Genomic DNA, 19,821 nt, shown 5'->3' on the forward strand with positions numbered 1-19,821 from the left:
TGCCGAATCCAGAATGCGTTCAGTTTTCCGGGAGGTTGAATCCAGGAATCCAGGAGGCAAGGTAAGTTCGCTAGAACTAGAATCCAGGAGGAAGAAGAAGGGGGGGGGGGGTTTCGAGGAAGGAATAGCGGAGTAGAAAGGAGAAGAACCGCGAGCTACGGAGCACACGTCTGGTCGCTAATCGCTATAGCATTGAGACGCGCGGAGCCGTGGAAGGCGTGGTCTAGAAATAGAGAAGGGTTACGTCCAACGCATGGAGCGAGAAGGGAATGCGTTGGACGGCCATATTGGAGGTATTAGTTGTTTAAGTCCGTTGTGACAAGGACCATGAGGCCCAAAAGGGGCGCATCCAGCAATTCATGACACTTGGATAAACACTGCCTACCCTCGCTGTGAAGAAAGCTACTCTTTTCCTTGGACATTGTGCTGGATTTATACTCTCGTCCTACAAGTGCAGTTCAGGATGCTTTCCAGTTATTTGCACCAACCCGTACCTAGTGCGTCCCTCGTGCCGTTCGGGTGAATCTTTCCTCACTAACTTCCCTATTTATTATTTTCTCCTGTCGTTGTATCCTTTCCAACTGGATTTCCCTCTTGCTCCTCAACCATCTCCTTCCAGGTTAGTTGTGCATTCTCTAGGGTTCAAGGGGAGTCCTTAAGTCAGTTAAGCTAGTTCTTTATTGTCTTTTGCATTGTCCTTCTAGGCTCTGTACCTACTCTGCTACTCCAACCAACTAGTTATTCAGGTATTCATGAATTGTTGATTGTTCTACAATTGCTATTCTTATCTATACCGCCTATAACCCTTTCTGTGGTTTCTTTTCAGCTGTTGGTCTAGCGGTGTGTGTGTCTACCCCGCTCTTTTATTTGATTGATACCTCTGTCTGTCTTATCGACACAGCAGAGGGATACATCATAGAAAAGAGCCCCTCTTTTGAGGAAGCCTGATTCACTGAAATCAGGGTAGATGAGGTCGAGACTGGTTGCTCCGAGAATTCCACCACTTCTGTCTTCAAGGTCCGATTCCAATCTTCCGATCCTTGCTGTGGTGAGTAACACCCCCCCCTTTCTACTCCAACACTGGGCAGAGGAAGAGGGCGATTGAGAGTAAAGAGGCTAATCCTTACATATCTCATTGGACATGTCCCGCTAATCAGGTCAGGCAAAGTTAGGCACTTGACTTTAATTGCATACATCTGATACCCATTAGCTCTCTCCACAGTGATAAAAGGCGGAACATAGAGACACACTCTGAGCAATGTGGAACACGGGCAGGAGCAGAACTTCCGGGGCAAAGGCGAACCTACTGGAGCAAAGCGACCGACAGAAGGACGAGAGCAAATGGTAGAGAACCAGGAGATCCCTGCAGGTGGTTGTTGCCTCCAAAGAGCCGTAAAAGATACATGAAGAAGGCCAAATCCCAGACAAGAAGACTGCATTGTGTTTCAAGGATGCCAGCGACCCTACCGGGTGAACAACATAGTTGGGGAGGTGAGGCTAAGTCTGTGATATTTACCTTGACTCGTGAATTAAAAACAGCAAAGACAAGAAAGGAATGAACACAGACGGTGAGTTGGCGAGCGACATGAAAGGCTGGTGTGTGTTAACAAAAGATTGTAGGTGCAACAGTATATCTAACAATTGAAGGCTGCACGTGTGTGGATGAGACGCGAAGGAAGGCACAGCTGTGGGGAACTTTAAATTACTGATAACTGTGAAGCCAGTGATACAGAGTGGCGGAGTGGTCCGGCAAAAGGAAGTAGCCCACTTGAAAGTCTCAGCAAAAGGTGAAATGTTTTTTAATAGAGCAACAAAGTGAATGACCTATAAATGTGTGATGATCAAGAATAACCCTGACAAAAGGGGAAGCAAAAAGGTGAATGTTGAACTTTTGTGCTTGCGGTACTGAACTTCCCAGACCAAGAGACACTGGGGAAAATAACACAAGAATCTGAACTAAAGGGAAGTCAAAGTGGTCCTGCAGAGGTCTATAGTAAAATCCTTGCACATTCGAAAGTCTTCGACATCAGGAAAAGGTCTGAGCCTGACTGAGTGAGACCGATAGTGTGATAAACTAGGGGAAGGAAACCACTAAAGAAGGTGAATTAAGCTTGGGGAAGGGAACTCCTGCAAGTGCTGTGAACGTTTTGCTTTCAAAGGTCTGAGCGTGGGTGTACTTTTAGGGGGGGACAGGGGCGTTTGACCCCCCAACTTTCATGGCACACTATTGTGGCCCCATTCATTTGGCTGGGGCACCTTTTCTTCAGATGTCATGTCCCCCCCAATATTTTCAGCTAAGTTACTCCACTGGGTCTGAGCCCGATGGAGGGAGACCTACATGAACTTTTTGTTGAATTATGAACTTTTTGTTGAACTGTGAAAGTACTTTTGGAACGCTGGGAAAGTGTCTTTAACGTGGAAGGCCAAGCAGGCCTCGATCCACGCTTTGAAGTGCCTTTGTTCTGAGAACCTGGGCCATAGTGTGTCATCCTGTGTACGAGGACCATCTTACTCTGTGCTATCCAACGTGGGAAGGAGAGCTGACTCAGCTATACTGATTCTTTATGTTATGACACTGATTTTCCTTTGCACACATATTCCCCGTTAAACATTTTTTGTATAAGAGATAGGGAAGGCATTAGGTTTTGTTAGCATAGACCATTTTTGATTTGACAGAGACTGACAAGGACTGTGTTTCCTTATTATATGATGGTAGAGACTGCTCCCATCCTAGCTATAGGGTAAAGTAGGTGTTTGTTTTTATTTTTTTATTGTATATGGTTACAAAATCAACCTTTCACAAACAAGCAAAATATGTTTTAAACTATGATTAAAAACCAATTTTTCCACCTTCAACTCTTAAAAAGAAAAAAAAAGAAAAACAAGGAAGAAATAGAAGATGAAAGAGGGCAAAATAAAGGAGAAAGAGACGAGAACTTCCACAAAAAGTCAATTGTCAACAGCTTTGCCTTCCTAAAGTAGGTGTTTTTTCAAACCCTGAAAATTGAATAAAGGTTTTGAAATGGTATCTTTTGTGTCAGTGTCATACTTGTGATACCAATCATCCCTTACACCATGCAACTTATCTAATGTGGCCTAATGTATCCCTGTACTCTATACCTGTAGCTGGGACATGAGTAAAGATGATACCTGTTCCTACACTGGTGTCTGTATCATCTTTGACCAGGAACCCAACCTAACATTAGCAATGAGGATGCTGGCTTTGCTGGGGGGTCAGCACCATGAAAGGGACATTCACCGCCCCCGAAACCATGAGAAGATCCTCTCTCAGGTAGGAGCACTACGGGCTGCAGTGGGGGCCAGTGAAGCCCGGCCATTACTGTATTAAGGCAGCGCCATGGTCAAGGGCTAAGTGGTCTCTGAGGGGCAGAAACAGAGACATACTGCAAGAGGCAGACAGAGTTTTGCTGATTGTCTGACACTGACTTTTCTGCGAGGGGCAGACAGAGCAATGCTGTAAGGTGCAGCAGAGTGACTGTGTTGCTGATCAGAGTGGCAGGTGATCCAAGGGGCAATAGGAGCAGAGCTGTGCTGGTGAATCTCCCGCTGTGGTGCCCTCCGTCTCAGTAGTCCGGAGCAAAGAGAGACAACAGCCATAACGGGTCAAAGGTCGTTCTGTAGGAGGCTGACAAGGAGAGTTGCCGTCTGGGGCAGAAAAGGATTTGTAAACCCAAGACCAGGTGTGTGTTACTGGCTCAGTTGGTGTGCTGTTGGTCTCTATGAAGTATTGAAGGCTGGTGAGGAGTTGAGTGGCTGCAGCCGGGAGGAGCCGATCTGCAAGGGCTGCCTAGCAGTCGCCGTCTGGAGCTGTTGTGAGCTTGGGGAAGCCAGGAGAAGGTCTGCTCTGCCAGGACTATATCCCAGTGTTGGAGACTGGAACAGTGTGGGTCAGGAGTAATTTTCTCAAGGGGTTAGGGCGCATCTGCAACAGGAGGCGTTGCGGTTACAAGGACTGTTGGTGCCAGGAGCTCTGTCTTGCCCTGTGGCTCACATGGTGTGGTGACGTCACACAAGATCACTGAGGGTGATGGTGGTTGGCATCTGAACATTAAAGCTGAGCAACATTCACATTGCTTTCCGAACGATGGAGTTGTGTGGTGAGAAAAGCACCTAGCAATGTTCTGTCTGCGTTGCAACGTGCGTTCTCTGTGCGCGTTCTGGAATGCATATCTTGCATAGAGGTTCTTTCCTCGCTTGTGCCAGCATTACAGGGGGATGTTGCGCATCCTGTTGTTGTATAATTCCCACAATAAATGATAGGAGGCGGTGTTGTTGCAGGTGATGTCTTTTTATTCTTCGGTTCCATAAAGGTAAATCTGCATAATATATGAAATGGATCAACAAAGGGCAACAGGCCCCAGAACTGTGACACAGCTGGTATAAATGTTTATAGTCTCTCCTAAGGCTTGGAGGCCTCTGCTTAGGAGGAGTGCCCAGGAGCACGTCTTGCTCCGTGGCTTTCTCCGCCGTAACCCGCGCTTAGCGCGGGGGCCGCACTTCCGGCCGCGCACGAGATCTCGCGAGACCGGGAGGTCTCGCGATATCTCTCCACCTGTGGCTCTGGACCATGGAGCTGCCTGAGAATGTTGTGCGACAGGACAAGAAAAGTGAGGGAGGTTGAGGGTCGCAACAAGGATAAACAGAGGCTGTGGCGTACGGCCCATCAGCATATCTCAATGTCAAGTCAGTGTTTCAGGCAAGTAAAAGTGAAACGCTGTCATGAATGTACTTGCAGCGGTTCCGTATGCGAGGGATCCCGCGATTTCCACTGGAGGAGGACGCGGCAATCAGGATGTGGGTGTGTGTGTCATGTGAGGCTTATTGGAGTGTGTGATTATGCAATGCATGTGCTGGATGGAAGTCGTAGCCTTTGTGTAGAGTTTTAAAGTGCAATTTTAAGGTAGTGCTGTTTAACTATTTTTATCCCACAGGTTGGACTTTTTGAACAACATTAAGCACATCCATTTGAGAATAAGATTAGGAAATGTGCATGCAGTGAATTTTATTCTGTCAAGTTTCTTTTAAAGGTTGAACTTTGTATTTTAAAATTAGTTAAGACATGGCTGCTTAAGATCGTGGTGCAAAGTGCAAGCAATGGTACACACGTTTCCTTTTCAGGTTGCACTATGCACGTTTGGATTAGTTATAGTTAGTGAGGACATGGACTTCCTAAGTTATGGTAGCGTTGTGCAAGATGTGATCCATGTTTTATTAACCCTTTTGGTTGCAGGGTGATGTTTATTGAAGAATATTTAATTTGAAGTTGAATTGCATATGTATAGTTCTAATGTAGTTAAAACAGTGAAAGATGTCTTCATTGTGTTTAGGGAACTGTGAAAATGTTTGTAATTATGATTCCTTGATCTGGTGTGAGTGGTCATGGGTGGCGTGTTGTTGTGTGTTTCTTGTGGCATTGGAGCTGATGAAGTTGTGGAAGTGAAGTGGCCTCCTTGCAGAGGTGTGCAGTTGCTTCTTAGGGGTGTTGGGCACCCAGAGTGCTTGAAGTACTATTGTATGGTGGGGTGCCCAAACCTGGAGTGTGTTGGGTGATATGTTAAGTGGTGTAGTATGCCAGTTGTGTGGCCAGTGAAGTTTGAAGCTTCAATGATGTCATGAGTGTGCATGGGTATTCCTGACATTGGTACGTTTTGCAGGAGTCATGTGGTTTTTGGGACTGGAAGCCTGAACTCATTGAGTGACTTGATGCAGTATACTTTCTATAGTTGATGGCGTCTCTCCTTATTTGGTAGAAAAGGGAAGAGGCATTGTGTTGTGCAGTTTTGTCCCACTAGGTGAGGATGGTCGCAGGGTTTGTTTGAGTGCGTTGTTGAGAGGTCTTGTGCTGGAGGTTGACGGATGTATATGTGTTGGGATTTTGTATGTATGTCACTTGCTTTGTGGGTGTTGTCTTGTGTTGTTGAAGGGGGACGATGTGTTGTATCTTGTCTTTCCCTGTATGCATAGAATGCTGTGTGTGAGAATGTTATGGTCTGCATGGGTCTGTGAATGTCAGTTGAGAAGATGGGTTGACAGAGAGATGCCAGTGGATATTTATGTCCATATAACTTACCCGGTGTGGCCTTATGTATCCCTCTACCCTGTACCTGGAGTAGGACATAATTAAAGATATTACCTTTTTCTACACTGGTGTCGGTGTCATCTTTGGCCAGGAACGCAACCTGACATCTCTCCTTATATGTCATATTCCCTTATCTGTAGTTCAATGCAATAGTTTTGGCTTATACGCAATAGCCAAAACTGAACAGGAAAGGAGTAGGGTCTTCGAAACGGAATGGGGCCCCTGGCATGTTGCGTGGCGTGGCTTATGTGCACAACTTTCTCAATTTCTAGTGCTACTCCTGAGTTGATATAGAAGCACTCAGTTCATAACCTTTAGGGTGCAGCAATTTACTGTATGGTCAATTGATGTATACCATGCGTTTAATGAAGATTGTTAAAAAAGAAAATATACAGGTCCACATATTAGGCATAAAAGTAAGAGAGCCGCACAGAGGGAATACCAGGGTGTCAAGAATAAACAAAGCCTTCTACCATACCTGCCTAACCTCTAGGTTTAGCCCGCAGACTCAGGGTTTTTACGCTGTTCACTGGGTCTCCTGGTAAGAGCGTGGAGTCTGCGGGTTTTCCGCCGCTTGTAGTAGCAGCAGGCTTCCTCCCTCTTCGTGAAACCATATAGGTCATAGCAGCTTCAAACACCCAGCTCAGCTTGCAGCTCGAGCAAGCAGGCACTTTCCAGGCATACCACAGCCCTGCAGGCTTGCTTTCCCTTATACACGGGAGTTTGCTCTTAACCCTCGAATGCCTGCATCTGTTCAGCGCGCATGGACTGCGTGCAGGACCCCGTGCACGGTTTTGCTTCATGTACAGTGGTAGGGGTCTGGAGCTTCTGATGAAATTGCAAAAGCAAAACAGCTCAGCCACACCGACAAAAACAACACAACAGCACAGGGTAAAACGCAGCTCAAGGGGGGGTGTTGTATTAATCATTCTAATCCAGTTAAACAGCGTATTAATATCAATGAGACAAATGCCCATGTAAAGAATGTTAAGAAAGATATAGCTGCATTTGTTATTTGTCATTCTAAAAAAAACCAGGAAAGTAAGTTATAATGTAGTCCTGTGTTATGCCACTGGCCTAGAGTGCTTGATGTAGAATGCTGGTGCACGGATGCAGCTCAGGAGAATGTTGGGTGCATCTGTGAGTGGATGTTCTGAGTGGGTCAGTTGGGGGCCTGAGCTGGAGTGTGGAGGATGGCCGCTGGGTTTCTGCTACAGTCTTGTCTTGTCTCCTGTCAACTGTACATACTTAAGAGAAACTGGATGCTGTACATATGTAACTAACAAACACCATGACTCCACAGCAGGTCTGTACTACAACATACTTTATTACAAAGTATTTTACCGTTTGGAGGGATAACAGACCTAGCTGTAAAATGAAATGGCAACAAAACATCTAATAATTATAATTTATAAAACACTTAATATATCAACATGTGGGAAGGACATGTGGGCGGAGTCTTGTGTGGCTATGGGCGGGTCACACATCTCAGGGTTTTTGATTTGCAAACGTAGGCAGCTATGCCTTCTACTCAAATAAATATAAAAGGACAGCGGGGCTCAGCGCACAGAACACGGCACCAGATACAGAAAAAGGACTTACTTACTTCTCCTATTCCAAGATGGCGCCCGACCCGCAACCTGTTTGCTGACGTAAGCTGTATGACAGCGGGGCTCAGCGCACAGAACACGGCACCAGATACAGAAAAAAGACTTACTTATCCTATTCCAAGATGGCGCCCGACCCGCAACCTGTTTGCTGACGTAAACTGTATGACAGCGGGGCTCAGCGCACAGAACACGGCACCAGATACAGAAAAAGGACTTACTTCTCCTGTTCCAAGATGGCGCCCGACCCGCAACCTGTTTGCTGACGTAAGCTGTATGACAGCGGGGCTCAGCGCACAGAACGCGGCGCCAGATACAGAAAAAGGACTTACTTGTCCTATTCTAAGATGGCGCCAGACCCGAGTGGCCTGCAGACGCAAAGGCATGTGACAGAGCGCAATGCATTGTGGGCGGAGCAAGGCGTGTTTCGCGATCAGCTGAGAGCGGAACCAGGAAGAGGTCCGAAAGCGGAGCATGGAGGCGGCGCTGGAGCAGCACCTGGAGGAGACGTGAGCACGGAGCGGGGGTGGAGACAGCGCCTGGAGGAGGGAGAGGGGTGGAGGCAGCGCCTGGAGGAGGGAGGGAGAGTGGAGGCAGCACCTGGAGGAGACGTGAGCACGGAGCGGGGGTGGAGGCAGCGCCTGGAGGAGGGAGAGGGGGTGGAGGTGGAGGCAGCGCCTGGAGGAGGGAGAGGGAGAGTGGGTGGAGGTGGAGGCAGCGCCTGGAGGAGGGAGAGGGGGTGGAGGTGGAGGCAGCGCCTGGAGGAGGGAGAGGGGTGGAGGCAGCACCTGGAGGAGGGAGAGGGGTGTGGAGGCAGCGCCTGGAGGAGGGAGAGGGGGTGGAGGCAGCGCCTGGAGGAGGGAGAGGGGTGTGGAGGCAGCGCCTGGAGGAGGGAGAGGGGGGTGGAGGCAGCGCCTGGAGGAGGGAGAGGGGGTGGAGGTGGAGGCAGCGCCTGGAGGAGGGAGAGGGGTGGAGGCAGCACCTGGAGGAGGGAGAGGGGTGTGGAGGCAGCGCCTGGAGGAGGGAGAGGGGGTGGAGGTGGAGGCAGCGCCTGGAGGAGGGAGAGGGGGTGGAGGTGGAGGCAGCGCCTGGAGGAGGGAGAGGGGGTGGAGGTGGAGGCAGCGCCTGGAGGAGGGAGAGGGGTGGAGGCAGCACCTGGAGGAGGGAGAGGGGGTGGAGGCAGCGCCTGGAGGAGGGAGAGGGGTGGAGGCAGCGCCTGGAGGAGGGAGAGGGGTGTGGAGGCCACACCTGGAGGAGGGAGAGGGGTGTGGAGGCCACACCTGGAGGAGGGAGAGGGGGTAGAGGCAGCGACTGGAGGAGGGAGAGGGGTGGAGGCAGCGCCTGGAGGAGGGAGAGGGGTGGAGGCAGTGCCTGGGGGAGGGAGAGTGGGGGCAGCACCTGGAGGAGACGTGAGCACGGAGCGGGGGTGGAGGCAGCGCCTGGAGGAGGGAGAGGGGGGTGGAGGCAGCGCCTGGAGGAGGGAAAGGGGTGTGGGGGCATGGAGGCGGCGCTGGAGCAGCACCTGGAGGAGACGTGAGCACGGAGCGGGGGTGGAGGCAGCGCCTGGAGGAGGGAGAGGGGGTGGAGGCAGCGCCTGGAGGAGGGAAAGGGGTGTGGGGGCATGGAGGCGGCGCTGGAGCAGCACCTGGAGGAGGGAGAGGGGTGGAGGCAGCACCTGGAGGAGGGAGAGGGTGGAGGCAGCACCTGGAGGAGGGAGAGGGGGTGGAGGCAGCACCTGGAGGAGGGAGAGGGGTGGAGGCAGCGCCTGGAGGTGGTAGAGGGGGTGGAGGCAGCACCTGGAGGTGGTAGAGGGGTGGAGGCAGCGCCTGGAGGAGGGAGAGGGGCGGAGGCAGCGCCTGGAGGAGGGAGAGGGGTGGAGGCAGCACCTGGAGGAGGGAGAGGGGGTGGAGGCAGCGCCTGGAGGAGGGAGAGGGGGTGGAGGCAGCGCCTGGAGGAGGGAGAGGGGGTGGAGGCAGCGCCTGGAGGAGGGAGAGGGGGTGGAGGCAGCGCCTGGAGGAGGGAGAGGGGGGTGGAGGCAGCGCCTGGAGGAGGGAGAGGGGGTGGAGGCAGCGCCTGGAGGAGGGAGAGGGGGTGGAGGCAGCGCCTGGAGGAGGGAGAGGGGGTGGAGGCAGCGCCTGGAGGAGGGAGAGGGGGTGGAGGCAGCGCCTGGAGGTGGTAGAGGGGGTGGAGGCAGCGCCTGGAGGAAGGAGAGGGGGTGGAGGCAGCGCCTGGAGGAGGGAGAGGGGGTGGAGGCAGCACCTGGAGGGGGGTGGAGGCAGCGCCTGGAGGAGGGAGAGGGGGTAGAGGCAGCACCTGGAGGAGGGAGAGGGGTGGAGGCAGCGCCTGGAGGAGGGAGAGGGGTGGAGGCAGCGCTTGGAGGAGGGAGAGGGGGTAGAGGCAGCGCCTGGAGGAGGGAGAGGGGTGGAGGCAGCGCCTGGAGGAGGGAGAGGGGGTAGAGGCAGCGCCTGGAGGAGGGAGAGGGGTGGATGCAGCACCTGGAGGAGGGAGAGGGGGTGGAGGCAGCACCTGGAGGAGGGAGAGGGGGGTGGAGGCAGCGCCTGGAGGAGGGAGAGGGGGTAGAGGCAGCGCCTGGAGGAGGGAGAGGGGTGGAGGCAGCGCCTGGAGGAGGGAGAGGGGTGGAGGCAGCGCCTGGAGGAGGGAGAGGGGTGGAGGCAGTGCCTGGGGGAGGGAGAGTGGGGGCAGCACCTGGAGGAGACGTGAGCACGGAGCGGGGTGGAGGCAGCGCCTGGAGGAGGGAGAGGGGGGTGGAGGCAGCGCCTGGAGGAGGGAAAGGGGTGTGGGGGCATGGAGGCGGTGCTGGAGCAGCACCTGGAGGAGACGTGAGCACGGAGCGGGCGTGGAGGCAGCGCCTGGAGGAGGGAGAGGGGGGTGGAGGCAGCGCCTGGAGGAGGGAAAGGGGTGTGGGGGCATGGAGGCGGCGCTGGAGCAGCACCTGGAGGAGGGAGAGGGGTGGAGGCAGCACCTGGAGGAGGGAGAGGGGGGTGGAGGCAGCACCTGGAGGAGGGAGAGGGGGGTGGAGGCAGCACCTGGAGGAGGGAGAGGGGGGTGGAGGCAGCACCTGGAGGAGGAGAGGGGGGTGGAGGCAGCACCTGGAGGAGGGAGAGGGGGTGGAGGCAGCGCCTGGAGGGGGGTGGAGGCAGCACCTGGAGGAGGGAGAGGGGGGTGGAGGCAGCGCCTGGAGGAGGGAGAGGGGGTAGAGGCAGCGCCTGGAGGAGGGAGAGGGGTGGAGGCAGCGCCTGGAGGAGGGAGAGGGGTGGAGGCAGCGCCTGGAGGAGGGAGAGGGGGTAGAGGCAGCGCCTGGAGGAGGGAGAGGGGTGGAGGCAGCACCTGGAGGAGGGAGAGGGGGTGGAGGCAGCACCTGGAGGAGGGAGAGGGGGGTGGAGGCAGCACCTGGAGGAGGGAGAGGGGGGTGGAGGCAGCGCCTGGAGGAGGGAGAGGGGGTAGAGGCAGCGCCTGGAGGAGGGAGAGGGGTGGAGGCAGCGCCTGGAGGAGGGAGAGGGGTGGAGGCAGTGCCTGGGGGAGGGAGAGTGGGGGCAGCACCTGGAGGAGATGTGAGCACGGAGCGGGGGTGGAGGCAGCGCCTGGAGGAGGGAGAGGGGGGTGGAGGCAGCGCCTGGAGGAGGGAAAGGGGTGTGGGGGCATGGAGGCGGCGCTGGAGCAGCACCTGGAGGAGACGTGAGCGGGGGTGGAGGCAGCGCCTGGAGGAGGGAGAGGGGGTGGAGGCAGCGCCTGGAGGAGGGAAAGGGGTGTGGGGGCATGGAGGCGGCGCTGGAGCAGCACCTGGAGGAGGGAGAGGGGTGGAGGCAGCACCTGGAGGAGGGAGAGGGGGTGGAGGCAGCACCTGGAGGAGGGAGGAGGGGGTGGAGGCAGCGCCTGGAGGTGGTAGAGGGGGTGGAGGCAGCGCCTGGAGGTGGTAGAGGGGGTGGAGGCAGCGCCTGGAGGTGGTAGAGGGGGTGGAGGCAGCGCCTGGAGGTGGTAGAGGGGGTGGAGGCAGCGCCTGGAGGAGGGAGAGGGGCGGAGGCAGCACCTGGAGGAGGGAGAGGGGGTGGAGGCAGCACCTGGAGGAGGGAGAGGGGGTGGAGGCAGCGCCTGGAGGAGGGAGAGGGGGTGGAGGCAGCGCCTGGAGGAGGGAGAGGGGGTGGAGGCAGCGCCTGGAGGAGGGAGAGGGGGTGGAGGCAGCGCCTGGAGGAGGGAGAGGGGGGTGGAGGCAGCGCCTGGAGGAGGGAGAGGGGGTGGAGGCAGCGCCTGGAGGAGGGAGAGGGGGTGGAGGCAGCGCCTGGAGGTGGTAGAGGGGGTGGAGGCAGCGCCTGGAGGAGGGGAGAGGGGTGGAGGCAGTGCCTGGGGGAGGGAGAGTGGGGGCAGCACCTGGAGGAGACGTGAGCACGGAGCGGGGGTGGAGGCAGCGCCTGGAGGAGGGAGAGGGGGTGGAGGCAGCGCCTGGAGGAGGGAAAGGGGTGTGGGGGCATGGAGGCGGCGCTGGAGCAGCACCTGGAGGAGACGTGAGCACGGAGCGGGGGTGGAGGCAGCGCCTGGAGGAGGGAGAGGGGGGTGGAGGCAGCGCCTGGAGGAGGGAAAGGGGTGTGGGGGCATGGAGGCGGCGCTGGAGCAGCACCTGGAGGAGGGAGAGGGGTGGAGGCAGCACCTGGAGGAGGGAGAGGGGTGGAGGCAGCACCTGGAGGAGGGAGAGGGGGTGGAGGCAGCACCTGGAGGAGGGAGAGGGGTGGAGGCAGCGCCTGGAGGTGGTAGAGGGGGTGGAGGCAGCGCCTGGAGGTGGTAGAGGGGGTGGAGGCAGCGCCTGGAGGAGGGAGAGGGGCGGAGGCAGCGCCTGGAGGAGGGAGAGGGGTGGAAGGCAGCACCTGGAGGAGGGAGAGGGGGTGGAGGCAGCGCCTGGAGGAGGGAGAGGGGTGTGGAGGCAGCGCCTGGAGGAGGGAGAGGGGTGTGGAGGCAGCGCCTGGAGGAGGGAGAGGGGTGTGGAGGCAGCGCCTGGAGGAGGGAGAGGGGTGTGGAGGCAGCGCCTGGAGGAGGGAGAGGGGTGTGGAGGCAGCGCCTGGAGGAGGGAGAGGGGTGTGGAGGCAGCGCCTGGAGGAGGGAGAGGGGTGTGGAGGCAGCGCCTGGAGGAGGGAGAGGGGGTGGAGGCAGCGCCTGGAGGAGGGAGAGGGGGTGGAGGCAGCGCCTGGAGGAGGGAGAGGGAGAGGGGGTGGAGGCAGCGCCTGGAGGTGGTAGAGGGGGTGGAGGCAGCGCCTGGAGGAAGGAGAGAGGGTGGAGGCAGCGCCTGGAGGAGGGAGAGGGGGTGGAGGCAGCACCTGGAGGAGGGAGAGGGGTGGAGGCAGCGCCTGGAGGAGGGAGAGGGGGTGGAGGCAGCACCTGGAGGAGGGAGAGGGGTGGAGGCAGCACCTGGAGGAGGGAGAGGGGTGGAGGCAGCGCCTGGAGGAGGGAGAGGGGGTGGAGGCAGCGCCTGGAGGAGGGAGAGGGGGTGGAGGCAGCACCTGGAGGAGGGAGAGGGGTGGAGGCAGCGCCTGGAGGAGGGAGAGGGGGTGGAGGCAGCGCCTGGAGGAGGGAGAGGGGTGGAGGCAGCACCTGGAGGAGGGAGAGAGGTGGAGGCAGCGCCTGGAGGAGGGAGAGGGGTGGAGGCAGCACCTGGAGTAGGGAGAGAGGGTGGAGGCAGCACCTGGAGGAGGGAGAGGGGTGGAGGCAGCACCTGGAGGAGGGAGAGGGGGTGGAGGCAGCACCTGGAGGAGGGAGAGGGGGTGGAGGCAGCACCTGGAGGAGGGAGAGGGGTGGAGGCAGCGCCTGGAGGAGGGAGAGAGGTGGAGGCAGCGCCTGGAGGAGGGAGAGAGGTGGAGGCAGCACCTGGAGGAGGGAGAGGGGGTGGAGGCAGCGCCTGGAGGAGGGAGAGGGGTGGAGGCAGTGCCTGGGGGAGGGAGAGTGGGGGCAGCACCTGGAGGAGACGTGAGCACGGAGCGGGGGTGGAGGCAGCGCCTGGAGGAGGGAGAGGGGGGTGGAGGCAGCGCCTGGAGGATGGAAAGGGGTGTGGGGGCATGGAGGCGGCGCTGGAGCAGCACCTGGAGGAGACGTGAGCACGGAGCGGGGGTGGAGGCAGCGCCTGGAGGAGGGAGAGGGGGGTGGAGGCAGCGCCTGGAGGAGGGAAAGGGGTGTGGGGGCATGGAGGCGGCGCTGGAGCAGCACCTGGAGGAGACGTGAGCACGGAGCGAGGGTGGAGGCAGCACCTGGAGGAGGGAGAGGGGGTGGAGGCAGCACCTGGAGAGGGGGTGGAGGCAGCACCTGGAGGAGGGAGAGGGGTGGAGGCAGCGCCTGGAGGTGGTAGAGGGGGTGGAGGCAGCGCCTGGAGGTGGTAGAGGGGGTGGAGGCAGCGCCTGGAGGAGGGAGAGGGGTGGAGGCAGCGCCTGGAGGAGGGAGAGGGGTGTGGAGGCAGCGCCTGGAGGAGGGAGAGGGGTGTGGAGGCAGCGCCTGGAGGAGGGAGAGGGGTGTGGAGGCAGCGCCTGGAGGAGGGAGAGGGGTGTGGAGGCAGCGCCTGGAGGAGGGAGAGGGGTGTGGAGGCAGCGCCTGGAGGAGGGAGAGGGGGTGGAGGCAGCGCCTGGAGGAGGGAGAGGGGGTGGAGGCAGCGCCTGGAGGAGGGAGAGGGGGTGGAGGCAGCGCCTGGAGGAGGGAGAGGGGGGTGGAGGCAGCACCTGGAGGAGGGAGAGGGGGGTGGAGGCAGCACCTGGAGGAGGGAGAGGGGGTGGAGGCAGCACCTGGAGGAGGGAGAGGGGGGTGGAGGCAGAGCCTGGAGGAGGGAGAGGGGTGGAGGCAGCGCCTGGAGGAGGGAGAGGGGGTGGAGGCAGCGCCTGGAGGAGGGAGAGGGGGTAGAGGCAGCGCCTGGAGGAGGGAGAGGGGTGGAGGCAGCGCCTGGAGGAGGGAGATGGGGTGGAGGCAGCGCCTGGAGGAGGCTGAGGGGTGGAGGCAGCGCCTGGGGGAGGGAGAGTGGTGGCAGCACCTGGAGGAGACGTGAGCACGGAGCGGGGGTGGAGGCAGCGCCTGGAGGAGGGAAAGGGGTGTGGGGGCATGGAGGCGGCGCTGGAGCAGCACCTGGAGGAGACGTGAGCGGGGGTGGAGGCAGCGCCTGGAGGAGGGAGAGGGGGGTGGAGGCAGCGCCTGGAGGAGGGAAAGGGGTGTGGGGGCATGGAGGCGGCGCTGGAGCAGCACCTGGAGGAGACGTGAGCACAGAGCAAGGGGGTGGAGGCAGCACCTGGAGGAGGGAGAGGGGTGGAGGCAGCGCCTGGAGGTGGTAGAGGGGGTGGAGGCAGCGCCTGGAGGAGGGAGAGGGGTGGAGGCAGCGCCTGGAGGTGGTAGAGGGGGTGGAGGCAGCGCCTGGAGGTGGTAGAGGGGGCGGAGGCAGCGCCTGGAGGAGGGAGAGGGGTGGAGGCAGCACCTGGAGGAGGGAGAGGGGGTGGAGGCAGCACCTGGAGGAGGGAGAGGGGGTGGAGGCAGCGCCTGGAGGAGGGAGAGGGGGTGGAGGCAGCGCCTGGAGGAGGGAGAGGGGTGTGGAGGCAGCGCCTGGAGGAGGGAGAGGGGTGTGGAGGCAGCGCCTGGAGGAGGGAGAGGGGTGTGGAGGCAGCACCTGGAGGAGGGAGAGGGGTGTGGAGGCAGCACCTGGAGGAGGGAGAGGGGTGTGGAGGCAGCGCCTGGAGGAGGGAGAGGGGTGTGGAGGCAGGGCCTGGAGGAGGGAGAGGCGTGTGGAGGCAGCGCCTGGAGGTGGTAGAGGCGGTGGAGGCAGCGCCTGGAGGTGGTAGAGGCGGTGGAGGCAGCGCCTGGAGGAGGGAGAGGGGGTGGAGGCAGCGCCTGGAGGAGGGAGAGGGGGTGGAGGCAGCGCCTGGAGGAGGGAGAGGGGGGTGGAGGTAGTGCCTGGGGGAGGGAGAGGGGGTGGAGGCAGCGCCTGGAGGTGGTAGAGGGGGTGGAGGCAGCGCCTGGAGGTGGTAGAGGGGGTGGAGGCAGCGCCTGGAGGAGGGAGAGGGGTGGAGGCAGCACCTGGAGGAGGGAGAGGGGTGCAGGCAGCACCTGGAGGAGGGAGAGGGGTGTGGGGGCATGGAGGCGGCGCTGGACCAGCACCTGGAGGAGACGTGAGCACGGAGCGGGGGTGGAGACAGCGCCTGGAGGAGGGAAAGGGGATGTGAGGAGGGAGAGAGTGGAGGCAGCGCCTGGAGGAGGGAGAGGGGGGGTGGAGGCAGCGCCTGGAGGAGGGAGAGGGGGGTGGAGGCAGCGCCTGGAGGAGGGAGAGGGGGTGGAGGCAGCGCCTGGAGGAGGGAGAGGGGGGTGGAGGCAGCGCCTGGAGGAGGGAGAGGGGGGTGGAGGCAGCGCCTGGAGGGGGGAGAGGGGGGTGGAGGCAGCGCCTGGAGGAGGGAGAGGGGTGGAGGCAGCACCTGGAGGTGGTAGAGGGGGTGGAGGCAGCACCTGGAGGTGGTAGAGGGGGTGGAGGCAGCGCCTGGAGGAGGGAGAGGGGTGGAGGCAGCACCTGGAGGAGGGAGAGGGTTGTGGAGGCAGCGCCTGGAGGAGGGAGAGGGTTGTGGAGGCAGCGCCTGGAGGAGGGAGAGGGGTGGAGGCAGCGCCTGGAGGAGGGAAAGGGGTGTGGAGGCAGCGCCTGGAGGAGGGGGGGGGAGGCAGCGCCTGGAGGAGGGAGAGGGGGGTGGAGGCAGCGCCTGGAGGAGGGAGAGGGGTGTGGGGAGGGAGAGGGGGTGGAGGCAGCGCCTGGAGGAGGGAGAGGGGTGTGGGGAGGAAGCGGGTGGAGGCAGCGCCTGGAGGAGGGAGCGGGGTGTGGGGAGGGAGAGAGTGGAAGCAGCACCTGGAGGAGGGAGAGGGGTGTGGGGAGGGAGAGAGTGGAAGCAGCACCTGGAGGAGGGAGAGGGGGTGGGGGGAGGGAGAGAGTGGAAGCAGCACCTGGAGGAGGGAGAGGGGGTGGGGGGAGGGAGAGTGGAGGCAGCACCTGAAGGATGGAGAGGGATGTGGGGGATGGGGGGAAGAGTGGATGCAGCGCCTAGAGGAGGGAAAGGAAGTGGATGCAGCGCCTAGAGGAGGGAAAGGAAGTGGATGCAGCGCCTGGAGGGGGGAAAGGAAGTGGAGACAACGCCTAGAGGAGGGAGAGGGGGTGGAGTCTGCGACTGGAACATGGAGGGAGGGAGGGGAGGGAGAGAGTGGAGGCAGCACCTGGAGGGGAGAGAGAGAGAGAGAGAGAGAGAGAGAGAGAGAGAGAGAGAGAGAGAGAGAGAGAGAGAGAGAGAGAGAGAGAGGGGTGAGGGGTGAGGGGAGGGAGAGAGTGGAGGCAGCACCTGGAGGAGAGAGAGAGAGAGAGAGAGGGGTGTAGGGAGGGAGAGAGTGGAGGCACCTGGAGGAGAGAGAGAGAGGGGGCTGTAGGGAGGGAGAGAGTGGAGGTAACACCTGGAGGATGGAGAGGGGGTGTGAGGAGGGAGGGAGAGAGTGGAGGCAGCACCTGAAGGATGGAGAGGGTGTGTGAGGAGGGGGAGAGTGGAGGCAGCACCTGGAGGATGGAGAGGGGGTGTGAGGATGGAGAGAGTGGAGGCAGCACCTGGAGGATGGAGAGGGGGTGTGAGGAGGGAGAGAGTGGAGGCAGCACCTGGAGGATGGAGAGGGGGTGTGAGGAGGGAGAGAGTGGAGGCAGCACCTGGAGGATGGAGAGGGGGTGTGAGGAGGGAGAGAGTGGAGGCAGCACCTGGAGGATGGAGAGGGGGTGTGAGGAGAGAGAGGGTGGAGGCAGCACCTGGAGGATGGAGAGGGGGTGTGAGGCGGGAGATAGTGGAGGCAGCACCTGGAGGATGGAGCGGGGGTGTGAGGAGGGAGAGAGTGGAGGCAGCACCTGGAGGATGGAGAGGGGCTGTGAGGAGGGAGAGAGAGTGGAAGCAGCACCTGGAGGATGGAGAGGGGGTGTGAGGAGGGAGAGGGAGAGAGTGGAGACAGCACCTGGAGGATGGAGAGGGGGTGTGAGGAGGGGGAGAGAGAGAGATAGAGAGAGGAGGCAGCACCTGAAGGATGGAGAGGGGGTGTGAGGAGGGGGAGAGAGTGGAGGCAGCACCTGAAGGATGGAGAGGGAGTGTGAGGAGGGAGAGAGAGAGTGTGGAGGCAGCACCTGTGTGGGGAGAGAGAGGGAGAGTGGTGGCAGCACCTGGAGGAGGGGAAGGAGTGTGGGGAGGGTGAGGGCGAATGCAGCACCTGAAGGATGGAGATGGGATATGGGGAGGGAGAGAGTGGAGGCAGCACCTGGAGGATGGAGAAGGCTGTGGGAGGGAGAGAGTGGAGGCATCACCTGGAGGATGGAGATGGGATGTGGGGAGGGAGAGTGGAGGCAGCACCTGGAGGAGGGAGAGAGTGGAAAGAGCATGTGAAGGATGGCGAGGGGGTATGGGGAGGCAGCACCTGAAGGATGGAGAGGAGAGAGAGTGGAGGGAGACGGGTATGGGGAGGGAGAGGGCGAAGGCAGCGCCTGGAGGAGGGAGAGGGGGTGAAGGCAGTGCCAGGAGGAGGGAGAGGGGGTGGAGGCAGCGCCAGGAGGAGGGAGAGGGGGTGGAGGCAGCGCCAGGAGGAGGGAGAGGGGGTGGAGGCAGCGCCAGGAGGAGGGAGAGGGAGAGGGGGTGGAGGCAGCGCCAGGAGGAGGGAGAGGGGGTGGAGGCAGTACCTGAAGGATGGAAAGGGATGTGAGGAGGGAGAGAGTGGAGGCAGCACCTGGAGGATGGAGAGGGGTGTGGGGAGGGGGGAAGACTGGAGGCAGCACCTGAAGGATGGAGAGGGGATGTGAGGAGGGAGAGTGGAGGCAGCCCCTAGAGGAGGGCGAGAGGGGTGTGGGGAGGGAGAGCATGGAGGCAGCATATGAAGGATGGAGAGGGGGTGTGAGGAGGGAGAGAGTGGAGGCAGCACCTGGAGGAGGGAGAGGGGTGTGGGGAGGAGAAGACTGGAGGCAGCACCTGATGGATGGAGAGAGTGGAGGCAGCACATGTAGGATGGAGAGGGGGTATGGGGAGGGAGAGGGCGGAGGCAGCACGAAAAGGATGGAGACGGGGGAGGGGGAGGCAGCGCCTGGAGGAGGGAGAGGGGGTGGAGGCAGCGCCTGGAGGAAGGAGAGGGGGTGGAGGCAGCGCCTGGAGGTGGTAGAGGGGGTGGAGGCAGCGCCTGGAGGAGGGAGAGGGGGTGGAGGCAGCGCCTGGAGGAGGGAGAGGGGTGTGGAGGCCACACCTGGAGGAGGGAGAGGGGGTAGAGGCAGCACCTGGAGGAAGGAGAGGGGGTGGAGGCAGCGCCTGGAGGTGGTAGAGGGGGTGGAGGCAGCGCCTGGAGGTGGTAGAGGGGGTGGAGGCAGCGCCTGGAGGAGGGAGAGGGGGTGGAGGCAGCGCCTGGAGGAGGGAGAGGGGTGTGGAGGCCAAACCTGGAGGAGGGAGAGGGGTGTGGAGGCCAAACCTGGAGGAGGGAGAGGGGGTAGAGGCAGCACCTGGAGGAGGGAGAGGGGGTAGAGGCAGCACCTGGAGGAGGGAGAGGGGGTAGAGGCAGCACCTGGAGGAGGGAGAGGGGTGGAGGCAGCGCCTGGAGGAGGGAGGGAGGGAGAGTGGGGGCAGCACCTGGAGGATGGAGAGGGAGTGGAGGCAGCACCTGGAGAATGGAGAGGGGGTGGAGGCAGCGCCTGGAGGCGGGAGAGGGAGTGGAGGCAGCACCTGGAGGTGGGAGGGAGAGGGGTGGAGGCAGCACCTGGAGGCGGGAGAGGGGGTGTGAGGAGGGAGGGAGTGGAGGCAGCACCTGAAGGATGGAGAGGGGGTGTGAGGAGGGAGGGAGGGAGTGAGAGTGGAGGCAGCACCTGAAGGATGGAGAGGGGGTGTGAGGAGGGAGAGAGTGGAGGCAGCGCCTAGAGGAGGGCGAGAGGGGTGTGGGGAGGGAGAGAATGGAGGCAGCACATGAAGGAAGTGGATGCAGCGCCTGGAGGGGGGAGAGGGGGTGGAGTCTGCGACTGGAACATGGAGGGAGGGGAGGGAGAGAGTGGAGGCAGCACCTGGAGGAGGGAGAGGGGTGTGGGGAGGAGAAGACTGGAGGCAGCACCTGATGGAT

At 60.3% G+C, this 19,821-nt stretch overlaps 1 protein-coding gene across 2 annotated transcripts in view; it reads left to right on the forward strand.

Moving 5' to 3' along the window:
* The first annotated feature begins 8,061 nt into the window (after positions 1-8,061).
* The window catches only part of LAMTOR5 (late endosomal/lysosomal adaptor, MAPK and MTOR activator 5), a 54,773-nt gene continuing 43,013 nt past the window's right edge, over positions 8,062-19,821 (forward strand). Inside the window, exon 1 of one of the 2 annotated variants that reach the window (XM_069632964.1) lies at positions 8,062-8,216. In XM_069632964.1, coding sequence (XP_069489065.1) covers positions 8,182-8,216 — 35 coding nt within the window. In that variant the 5' untranslated portion in view covers positions 8,062-8,181. Of the gene's footprint in view, positions 8,217-14,905; positions 14,943-19,821 lie in introns of those variants that run through there. The other variant, XM_069632965.1, reaches the window with a different exon arrangement.

The sequence above is a fragment of the Ambystoma mexicanum genome, chromosome 13 (assembly GCF_040938575.1).
Source record: "Ambystoma mexicanum isolate Mex_15411 chromosome 13, UKY_AmexF1_1, whole genome shotgun sequence".
Taxonomy (NCBI): Eukaryota; Metazoa; Chordata; class Amphibia; order Caudata; family Ambystomatidae; genus Ambystoma; species Ambystoma mexicanum.